The sequence below is a fragment of the Scylla paramamosain genome, chromosome 37 (genome assembly GCF_035594125.1).
Source record: "Scylla paramamosain isolate STU-SP2022 chromosome 37, ASM3559412v1, whole genome shotgun sequence".
Lineage (NCBI taxonomy): Eukaryota > Metazoa > Arthropoda > Malacostraca > Decapoda > Portunidae > Scylla > Scylla paramamosain.
In genome coordinates, this window is record NC_087187.1 from 15,667,523 (window position 1) to 15,679,088 (window position 11,566).

Sequence of the window (11,566 nt, forward strand, 5' to 3'; positions counted from 1 at the left end):
TGTTCTATTAAACTACTTATTTATTTATTTTTATTTATTTATTTATTTATTTTTTTTTTTTACCCAGTTCACCTCAAAGTTGGCCTATTTCAAATAGTTCTTTTCCTAATTTGTTATTCATCTGATAAATATTTTCTTGTATAATATTTCCTCATGTATTTGGCTACAAAATTCTTTCCCTTATATGACGTGTTCATTATACAGTGGGTTTCAAAAAGATAGGCTAGATTTGAAATTGTTGTTTCTCTGGAACCATAAACTGACTATGAATAAAATTAATAAACTTAAAAGGTACGGATCAGTTTAAAATGACTCTTCTTTTCAAATTGTAAGTTTTTTATTTGTGTTCTTCATGAGCGCAGAGATACAGAAATATTTAATCAGGTTCATCTTTCAAACTTGTGTATTAACTGTCATGCCATTGAAATATCTGTGATGCCATGCAAATTTCTTCTATCTGGTGTTTTCTTCTACTCTGCATCATCCTTCAAATTTTTGCCTTTAAATTATAATAGGGACGTATTTATCAAACATGCATTTCTCAGCTTCAAACGTTATACTGCCATACTTTTCAGATTTTCTCTACCTGGTGCTTTCCTTTCTTTCAGTTTTTGTTTCTTGAATATGACAGTATGGAATTTAGCCATATTTCATATTAAATCTCAGCACAGTTCCCATACCATGCAGTGCTTGTCAGGCTTCCTCCATTTTCCCATCATATATCTTGTGTAGTCTTAGTTTTGTAGGGAATCAGTTATCAAACACATTACAAGGAATCACAACACATACAACAAGCTTCATGTATCTAGGAACTAATGGTCTGTTTTCCTTGTAGGTGTGAAGTGTGCAGCTTCCACTTCATCATCCCATGAACAGCCCACAGGAATCTCTACCAGCACCTGGTTATTAAACAGTGTTGTCACGCCAGGCCCAATGTACTCCATTGCAATCAGGGAGTCAAGCTTCACCAGGAAAAGAGGCAGAGCGTCACCACCTTCAAGCCCCACAAGAGGTATTAAGTATCGTTGGGACAAAGCAATCAGGGAAGAGTCAAGTTGCAGTAAGAAGAGTGTGTCAAGAATTTCAAGCAGGAAGAACACGTAAAATTCCCTTCAAGTCATGGCGGGACCGACAGGCAACCTTCAACACTTGTGGAGGCACGAGAGCTGCAGGCAGTTTCACAAAGAAGAGGTTGCTCCTCACTCAAGTTGACGCAAGGACATAAGAATTGGCAAGTGTTGTTGCTCCCAGGCCCTGCTGCAAGAGTTCTCCAGTCCACTCCAGTCTGGGAAGGAAGAATGTAGCAAGTCCCTCTCTTCTGTACTCAACAACCACCACCACCACCTTCATTCAGGCTTGGGATAAGTTTTGTACATTCCAGCACTTCAGTAATAAGGAAAAAAAGTGCCATGTTTATATTATTGTTGTGTATTTATTCACTTAACATTCACATTAAAACAATAAACATTCAGTATACCATCTTGAACATAATGATAGTTATTTATGCCATGTCAATAATATCTTTGGCAAATAGTCTTTCTGGGAGTACAGGTCATGCCCTCAAGGTAAAAAAAACAATGATAGTTATTTATGCCATGTCAATAATATCTTTGGCAGTCTTTCTGGGAGTACAGGTCATGCCCCCAAGGTAAAAAAAAAAAGGTCAGGATTGGCTACTAAACTACTACCAGGTCATGCCCCCAAGGTAAAAAAAAAAAAAGTCAGGATTGGCTACTAAACTAAGTTTAAGAGATACCATTTGCACATAGAAAAGCCCCATCCCAGCCGACACTGGAGTCGCTGGGACGGGGCTTCTATGTGCAAGTGGTATCTTAAAAGTTTAGAGGGCACAATCCTGTTTTTTTTTTTTTACCTTTGGGGCATGCATGAATTATCAAATATTTATTTTTACACTATTATACCACACTGTTAGCAAACTATATATTTATTTCACATATATAATAAGAATAGTCACAAATATTTACAGTCACAAATATTTACAAGTCGTACACAGCAGTGCATCCTGGACTAGAGACACTACACTAGTGGAGTCAGCTGACATGTGCTGTGGCACCTGGCTCGACACTTGTACAGCATCAGCACACCCAGTACTGGCTGCAGACACTCTCCATTTGGCTCTTCACCTGATGTCACACCCTGCGACATGGCACTACTGGCCTGACTGCAGACAGGACGTTCGCCAACACAAGACAGACATCTGCAAAAGAGTAATGCAACTTGGGGAAGATGGAAAGTTACTAAGACATGAACTTATATCACACATACATACTAATTCTATAACTCAAATGCCGGCATTTTACTTTTCACAAACTTTTCACTCCCTTGAACAGCCCATCACCTGGCCCAAATAATCCTGAAACACCCCACAATTCATATCTATTTATCTTTCTATATCCATAAATTCCCCAAAAAACCTTATTTTTCACTATACACCTTTCACGTGCACATCTCGCAACAAAAACTCAAGCAACGCATCCTCTCCTCTTATTTCACACTGATCACTGCAGACCATTCCTTCTAACCCTCTTCAGTAACTCTCCACAACACACCACACCGGTAACACTCATCCATCCCGGTCACTCTTAACAAAAGCACCACACGTGCACTTACCCAGCCCACACACTGCCTCTCCTGCAATCCTGTACCACTATTTTCACACTTACTGCTCTTCTAATCTTGGTAAGAGCACGCCTAATTTACTAATCTTATTAACCACCTCCCTCTTATCCTGCACATACATACATAAGGATTCATACACACACACACACACACACCATGACTCTCAACAATACTCTGATTACATACAGTTGAGGATTCCTTATCCAAAATTGTTGGGAGTGAATGAAAGTGGTGCATATTTTAGATTTCCCCAGTTTTTTTTTAATGACAACTTGCCAATTTCTGATACCTCCCATGGCAGTAAATCAAGCTCTAGTAATCATTTTTTTTGGTGGGACAAAAACATGACAAGACATGACAATTAAAAACTTAGATTTTTAAATTTAGGATAGAGGATTCTCAAGTGTAGCAACAAAACACAGTGGTCACCTGAATTGGTTCCTGCAGTCACCGCCACCTGTCAGTCACAAGGTTTCCAGTAAGGTGTATTTCTTGCTCCTGAGTTATGGGAGCGTCCCAAGGTTTCTTCCACTTCCTCTCCGTGTTACCACCTGTGGGGAAGACACACACCTATACTCCTGCTGCATGACTCACAACTTGGTCCAGAATTTAACCGTTTCACCACAACATTACACAGCAAAGAAGGCACGACAGAAAACATTGACATGTACATTTAACTCTTAAAGCAGTGGGGTGTATTGTAACTTGAAGGTCTTCACATACATGATAAACTAGACTTTTCATTATGACAAGATATGATATGTCTACTCAAATAAGAAGACATGGAAAAAGTGCCAAATTGTCATACATGGCAACTCACGTGCCCTGAAGATGTTATGCTCAGTCCTGAAGATGTTATGCTCAGTCTTTCAATCACTGAGAGACTGTCAGGCACAGTGGAGAGAGGTGTCTCTCCTGCGCTGTCAGGCACAGTGGAGAGAGGTGTCTCTCCTGCGCTCCCCTGTACTTTTTTCCCCCTTACCACTACCTTCTCATTTCATCGCTCACATTCAATACCCCTTACATTACAATGGATCCCGGCAAGTTTAACAGGGAAGAGAGTGCCGTGATGGTGTTTGAGTCAAGGTCAGTAACTGTGGGGCTGGAAGGAAGACAGGGAGATCAAAGACAGCCGTGACACAGTTGGCCAGGGCTACACTAGTGCTGGGCATAGCTGCCACTCCTGAGAGAAAGGCTAAGGGCAAAAAAAGGAAGACAGATACAGGAATAATAAGTTGATGGAACACATGCATGGTGAACACTTGATTGCCACGCCATCTTTCTCCTGGTCAGAAGAGACCTGTGAGCTGCAGGATGACTGGGGGTGAGCGGCCTCCGTCCACCACCTGGGTGACGGCTGCTTTTGAATTTGCCATCTTCCTTCCTGTCTCACAATTACTGATCCCTTCTTGAACAAATACCATCACAACACTTTTCTTCACTGTCAAGCTTGCCAGGACTCATTATGTGAGGAAAATTATGGGTGAGCCATCACATGAGAAGCTTGTACCAAGGGAAAACAGGCAGGGGAGTGTGGCAGTGTAGAAGAGGGGGACAGCTGAGTGTCATTGAAGAAGAGGGGATAGTTGTCTGGAAGGTTGTGTCGAGTTGATAGATGGAAGAATTGATTTTTTAGACAGCAAACAATAACTAGTTTGGTCTGCCCCAGTCAGAAATTTTTGAGAGATCAGAAGTGAGGTGTTCTGTGGCTTCCCTGCGTGAACTGTTTACTTCCTGAAGGGTTGGATGTCTATGAAAAGACATGGATAAGTGCGGGGTGGTATCATCAGTATAGGAGTGGATAGGACAACAAGTTTGGTTTTAGAAAGTCACTGATGAATAATAGGAAAAGTGGGTGACAGGACAGAACCCTGAGGAACACCACTGTTAATAGATTTAGGAGAAGAATAGTGACCGTCTACCACAGCATCAATAGAATGGTCAGAAAGGAAACTTGAGATGAAGTTACAGAGAGAAAGATAGAAGCCGTAGGAGGGTAGTTTGGAAATCAAAGCTTTGTGCCAGACTCTATCAAAAGCTTTTGATATGTCCAAGGCAACAGCAAAAGTTTCACCAAAATCTCTAAAAGAGGATGACCAAGACTCAGTAAGGAAAGCCAGAAGATCACCAGTAGAGAAATAATGAGTGGTTAGTGTTAATACTACTACTACTACTGCTGCTACTACTAGGGTCTGGAAGGGAGAGTTGGGAGTGTTAAGTGTGTGGTGTTCATGCTACTACTAATGCTACTACTCCTACTGTTATTACTACCACTACCACTAAGCTAACTTGAGAGAGAGAGAGAGAGAGAGAGAGAGAGAGAGAGAGAGAGAGAGAGAGAGAGAGAGAGAGAGAGAGAGAGAGAGAGAGAGAGAGAGAGAGAGAGAGAGCAATTTTATATAGAGAAAAACAAAAAAATACATCAACAACAACCTCATTAATCTGTTAGAGAAGGACTGAGAGAAGCTTACCATACAAGTGTGGCTCTCCCCAGCAGCAGCAGCAGCAGTAGCAGCCCCTCTGCCCGGCACAGCTGCCCCATCAGGCACCTCCACTGCTCCCAGCCGTCCTACATCTGTGCCACCAGGAAGCTTACAAGGGCCACCTGCAGCTCTGCCACTAAGCTGTCTGGCCTGCAACACAAATCAAGATCAGAATATATTTAATACTGTACTTAATTCCTGCCAACTACTACTACTACTGCTACACTGTTCTGGAGTGCTAAAAAATATACAATAATAACTATGACTACTGCTGTTACTGCAATTATTACCTAACAATAGTGAAGGGCAGAGAGAGAGAGAGAGAGAGAGAGAGAGAGAGAGAGAGAGAGAGAGAGAGAGAGAGAGAGAGAGAGAGAGAGAGAGAGAGAGAGAGAGAGAGAGAGAACAATAACAAGTAAACAAAGAGAACCTGTCCAATCATTGACTTCAAACTGTAGGAAGAACCAATCCTATATTTTGTGACTTGACTGGGACTACCCCCTCTCTGTAGGCTGTCCTGGCTGGCTGGGTGAAGCCACAGTCCCTTCCTTTCACTTCATTTGTGGTGGCTGGGGGGCGTTGGGGGCTGGGAAGTGGGTGAGGTGAAGGGCTGTGGGTCTGGTGTGTCTGTGGTGGAGTGTGGGGCTGCTTGTGAAGGCTGTGAGACTGTTTGTGAGGCTCCTGTGGTGTGTGTGATTTTTAGGAGTGTTAAAAGTAGAAGGCCGGAAGTAGTATTAAAGTTATACTTTGGCGCTGGTCAGACCTCATCTAGACTACGCTGTGCAGTTCTGGTCCCCACATTACAGGAAAGATATAGGTCTATTAGAATCAGTACAGAGGAGAATGACTAAAAGGATACAGGGGATGAGGAGTATTCCTTACGAGGCGAGGTTGAAGCTGTTAAATTTACATTCTTTAGAGATACGTAGGTTAAGAGGGGACCTGATAGAAGTCTTTGAGTGGTATAAGGGTTATAACAAGGGGGATGTAGGCAAAATTCTTGGGATCAGCAACCAGGGTAGAACAAGAAATAATGGGTACAAGCTTGAAAAATTTGGGTTTAGGATGGATAGGAAAAAATTTGTTCTCAAAAAGAGTGGTAGATGAGTGGAACGGACTCAGTAATCATGTTGTTAGTGTTAGGACACTAGAGAGCTTTAAGAGAAGATTAGACAAGTTTATGGATGGGGATAACAGATGGAAATAGGTAGGTATATTTCATACAGGGACTGCCACGTGTAAGCCTGGTCGCTTCTTGCAGCTTCCCTTATTTCTTATGTTCTTATGTTCTTATGTATGTGTGAGGTATGTGGTGGTCTGTGAAGGGCCTGTGTCAGATGCTGTGTCAGGGGCTGTGGAGGGCTGTGGGGAGGTGGAGGGGCTACTGTGTGTGTGTCTGTGTGTCTTGGAGGATCTGAACTCAACCACTGGCATTAATTCTGCCACTGAACAAACTCCACCTGAAAAATAAGGAGAGAATTAATGGCTGGTGATAAAATAATAATAACAATAATAATAATCTATCTATTTGAATTAATGACTGGTAATAATATAGTGATAATAATCTATCTGTCTGTCTGTCTTCTTGTCTGTCTGTCAGACAATCAGATCAGGCTGGTAATCCCACATGAGGCAGCCCAGTCAACACACACACACACACACACACACACACACACACACACACACACACACACACACACACACACACACACACACACACAAACCTAACCCAATCACTTACAGCCTTCTTCTGCTTGTTCCTCAGAATCTTAATGGCCTCCATGCCCCGTTCCTTCCACTGTGGGGGCGACTCAGAGGTGTGATAAAGAAACAGCTTGTACTGCCTGCAGGGGGGGGGGGGGGTTACGTTAGGCTGGCACTGTCTGCATGTTAGGTTAGGTTAATAAAATTAAGAGAAGTTATGTGAAGAACAAGGAGAGGAGGAGGAGGAGGAGGAGGAGGAGGAGGAGGAGGAGGAGGAGGAGGGGGAGGAGGAGGAGGGGGAGGTAAGTAAGAAAGAAAACATAGATTGAGAGAAAATAATAATAATAATAATAATAATAATAATAATAATAATAATAATAATAATAATAATAATAACTATTTACCTGCAATAAGAAAACCTGACCTTACCTAACAATAATAAAACAGCAAAATTACCATCAGTACTTGACCTGACCTCACCTCACCTAACAACAAGAAACAGCAAAACTACCAACAACATTTCTCAATAAAATAATAAACCAATAAAAAGCTCACAAAAATAATAATAATAATAATAATAATAATAATAATAATAATAATAATAATAATAATATAAAAAACACCATTACCAACCTGACCTGACCTCGAAACTCAGTCTTATCATTTCCTCCTCCTGGTCATCATCACTAACCACGAAGACCTCCAGCAAGGTCACCACTGGTTCAAAGTAGGGGTCATGCTCCCCTACTCTGCTGGTTGACTCCCCCTCCTCGCTCACCACGCTGTCATCGAGGTCTGTCTGTCTGAGAGAGAGAGAGAGAGAGAGAGAGAGAGAGAGAGAGAGAGAGAGAGAGAGAGAGAGAGAGAGAGAGAGAGAGAGAGAGAGAGAGAGAGAGAGAATTAGGCTTGGTTGGGCTAGGAGGAGGAAGAGATGGGAAGAGAGAAGAGGAGGTCTAGATGAAAGAAAGAGGAGGAAGAGGAAGAAGAGGACAAACATACTTGGATATACAAACAAACAAATAAACAAACAAACAAATATTCAGTTGAGACAAGAAAACTGAAAAAAATGAAAAAAATAAAAACGATATATTCTGACACACACACACACACACACACACACACACACACACACACACACATAACGAACCAACAAAACAAACAAACAAAACAAACAACAAACACAAGAAAATGAAGAGAAAAATAAGGAAAATATTTACGTTAAAACTTTTTTTTTTTATCCTTAACGAACACAAGAACTCCCCCACTCCCGTCCTCCCTTCCCTCACACACACACACACACACACACACACACACACACACACACACACACACACACACACACTTCCATAAATAAAAAAAATAAAAAAATCGAAAATACAATAAAATAAGGAGGCATTTTGAGCCATATTTCCTTATTTCCCCTTGTCCCCTCGTCCCTTAGCGCTCAAGATGGCCGCCCACACCTGCTTCTTACTGGCGGGCAGGTGTGTGTGTTGTAAAACGCTAAATAAAGGAGTAATTAATAATGGTGGGGCATCACCCTCGATCATCCATCGATTTTCCGCCATAGGATCCCCGCCACCCGCCCTCACATATACGCCTATTTTCCCTATTTACACCTCTGCACCGCCGCCATTCTCGTGTGTGTTGATAGCCAGATGATGTGAGTGTAGAACGGTAGCCATGTTACCTTCTCAAGAGCCATGGTGTCGCCGATGATGATGGATAATTGTGGCTGCCTCTATCAATCCCTCCGATGCAATTTTGTACGCAGACTCTTGATCTTGATCTTGATGGTACAGGTGGCACAGGATCACTCCTGAGCCAGGCCTTTGGATCGGCAACTCCTGTAGAAAGGGAAAAAAAAAAAAAAAGAGAAACGAACAGCATCCTCTATCCTAATTGTTCATACACCTGGCACGCCACATTCTCTCCAGAAACTCTTTCACCGCCTCAATCATCCTTTCATTGGCCTCTCTACACAGTCCCAGCAACAACACCATCCATTCCTTTCCTGTCTTCTCCACTCTTTCATTCCTATCATGCCCTAACTCAGTCAGTATCACTTGCATCATCTCATTCCTGTCTCTGGCATACTGCACACACTCCAGCACCACATGTTCCACCGTCTCATCCTCTCCCATGTCACACATCTGGCACACTTTGCTGCGGGACTCAGACCACCTGTAACTCCTTGCATTCACATCCATACACTGTGCCCTCGCTCGGAAGAGAAGATCACCGCCCAGGCTTCCATCATACCACCTTTCATACCTCGGGGCCCCTTTCTCCTTGTACCATTCCAGGGTCTTCTTTCTTTCCATCTCATTCTTCCATTCATTCAGTCCCACACATTTCACTTCTTTGTCTATCTCATTCTTCCATTTTCTCACATCCCATTCGGCTCCCACTCTTCCTCCTCTTGTTACCACCCATTCACGCTCATTTTGATTCCTACCAGCCATTCTTATCGCCCACACAACTTGCAATCCCATTCCTGTCTGTCATTCTCATGCATCTCTTCCTCCATTTGCTTCCACTTTCATTCCACAGGTACACCTTCCTTGCTATTCTTGCATCATCCATTCTCTCAAGCCTAATCTTGTACCTAAGTGTGGCTTTTGTCAGTCTTTCTCTGAAGGTGCTCCATCCCATGTCACCTCTCAAGGCTTCAACTGCTGTGCACCTCGGTGCACTCAGTGCCATCCTTGCTACTTTGTTCTGGCCCACTTCTAACTTATCAATTTCACTTTCATTCCATGCAATCACATCCATACCATACATTATACATGGCACAGCCACACTCTTCCACACTTCTCTCAACACATCATACTTACTTGCTCTCATCCTTGCCGCGCTTCCCAATCGACCTACCCACTGGTTTAGCATACTTATCTTTTCATTCTTTGCCTTTGCACACCCACTAGGACTCATCCACATCCCTAAGTACTTGTATTCTTGCACCTGTCTCAACTCATTCTCTCCAAGTCTCCATACCACATTACTTTCATCCTCTGACCTATTCACAATCATTACTTTGCTTTTCTCACTGCTAAACCTTACTCCAAAGTCTTTACCATAGCCATCCACTACATCCAACAAACTTTGAAGCTCATCTGCTGATTCACTCATAACAACTACATCATCTGCATAAAGGAGCACACATACTTTATTATTCCCCACACTTACCCCTACATTCATTCTTCTCATCCTGGCTGCTAGCTCCTCTGTATACAGGCTAAAAAGGGTTGGTGACAATATACAGCCCTGCCTAACTCCTCTCTCACTCTTCACCCAGTCTGTTTCTATGTCTCCTAGCCTGTATCTAGCTCTTGTGTCCACATACATACTTTGCACTACGTTAACTATCTTTGCACTCAATCCAATCTTTTCTAAGACTCTACCTAACATTTCTCTGTTCACTCTATCATAAGCTTTCTCTATATCCAAAAAACCTAGGTACAATTTACCCCCATCCTTCTTTTTCTTCTCAATCATTTCATTCACCACAAACATATTGTCCTCAGCTCTCCTGTCCCTACGAAAACCATTCTGTTCTTCACCCAGCACTCCAGCTCTCTCAATCCATTTACACAGTCTCTCATTCAACACTGCACTGAAAACTTTACCTACTGTATTCACTAATGCAATTGGCCTGTAGTTCTTCAGCTCATTCTTACTCTTAAATCCTCCCTTATGTAACAGACACACTCGGCTCTCATTCCACTTTCTTGGCACTCTCTCTTCATCCCACACTCGGTTGAATAACTCAGTCATTCTGTCTATCACTACCTCCCCACCATTCTTGTAGAACTCATAGGGTATATCATCTGGACCTGCTGCCTTGCCATTCTTCTGCCTTCTCACACACCTCTCCACTTCATCCCTACTGATTCTTTCATCCAGTTCATCTGCATTCTTCCTTTCCAGTGTTACACATTCTTCTCTCACACTAAACATCTCACCTACCCCACCTACTTCTTCCCAGAACCCTTTGATTGCCTCCCTGATTCCATCCTTCTCTGTTATAACTACACCCTCCACTTTTAGACTCTCCACACTAACACTGCCTGACATATTCTCACCTCTCATGAACTTGTACCATTCACGGCCACCTTCCATACCTTTCTCCCTTAAAGATTGAATCACGCTCCTTTCACTCTTCACTTTAGCATTCATTATCATTCGTCTCGTCAACCGCTGCTGCTTCACATACACTGCCCATGCATTCAGATACTCATTCTCTGCCTCATCGCTTTCATGCCTCTTTTTCCTCAGCCATCTACACTGTCTACTCATTCTCTTTCGCTCCTTCCTAGCCGCTCTGATTTCATCATTCCACCATGGTTTACATACATTCTTTCTTCTACCTACTCTCACAAACCCTATCTGGTTCTCAGCAGCACCCCTCACGTCCTCAACCAGTTTCTCATTCAGATGCTCCACGTCATGCACACTTTCGTCGTCCCAGCTTCTCTCACTCAGATCAACCTGAAAGTTCTCCCACCCTACATCTCTCAGTCTCCACTTCTTTCTCTTACTTGCCACTTTCACTTCATTCCCACCCTGCATCAAGCACTCCACAACCAGCATGTTGTGATCGGACACAATATCAACCAAACCATCCTCATCTATCCACATGTGCGACACAATTTCACGCATTCTTCCATTCACCAACATGTAGTCAATTGCCGATTCCTGTTCTCTTGCACTCCAAGTCACACGCCCCTCTGCCAAAG

At 42.7% G+C, this 11,566-nt stretch overlaps 2 protein-coding genes across 9 annotated transcripts in view; one reads left to right on the top strand and one right to left on the bottom strand.

The window, feature by feature from the left end:
* LOC135091525 (uncharacterized) overlaps positions 1–1,491 on the top strand; it is a 72,422-nt gene extending 70,931 nt beyond the window's left edge. For all 4 annotated transcript variants that reach the window (XR_010262541.1, XR_010262542.1, XR_010262543.1 and 1 more), the window contains one exon: positions 836–1,491. The gene's annotated coding sequence lies outside the window, so the exon portion shown is untranslated. The remainder of the gene's footprint in view (positions 1–835) is intronic.
* A 491-nt stretch (positions 1,492–1,982) lies between these two features.
* LOC135091527 (ran-specific GTPase-activating protein-like) lies at positions 1,983–10,226 on the bottom strand. 5 transcript variants are annotated; one of them, XR_010262546.1, is made up of 8 exons: positions 8,518–9,242; positions 7,461–7,780; positions 6,865–6,967; positions 5,554–6,583; positions 5,112–5,273; positions 3,461–3,742; positions 3,070–3,191; positions 1,983–2,218 (listed from the first exon to the last, which is right to left on the bottom strand). XR_010262546.1 is itself a non-coding variant. In XM_063989270.1 (4 exons), the coding sequence occupies exons 1-3, from the start codon at positions 8,530–8,532 to the stop codon at positions 3,144–3,146; spliced, it is 225 nt and encodes a 74-aa protein (XP_063845340.1). In that variant the 5' UTR covers positions 8,533–9,205; the 3' UTR covers positions 1,983–2,218; positions 3,070–3,143. The 5 variants fall into 5 exon arrangements, 2 of the variants coding, with proteins under 2 accessions (XP_063845340.1, XP_063845339.1); XR_010262544.1 differs by lacking the exon at positions 3,461–3,742 and having other exon boundaries at positions 8,518–9,215; XR_010262545.1 differs by lacking the exon at positions 3,461–3,742 and having other exon boundaries at positions 7,461–7,630; positions 8,518–9,212.
* Positions 10,227–11,566: the final 1,340 nt, after the last annotated feature.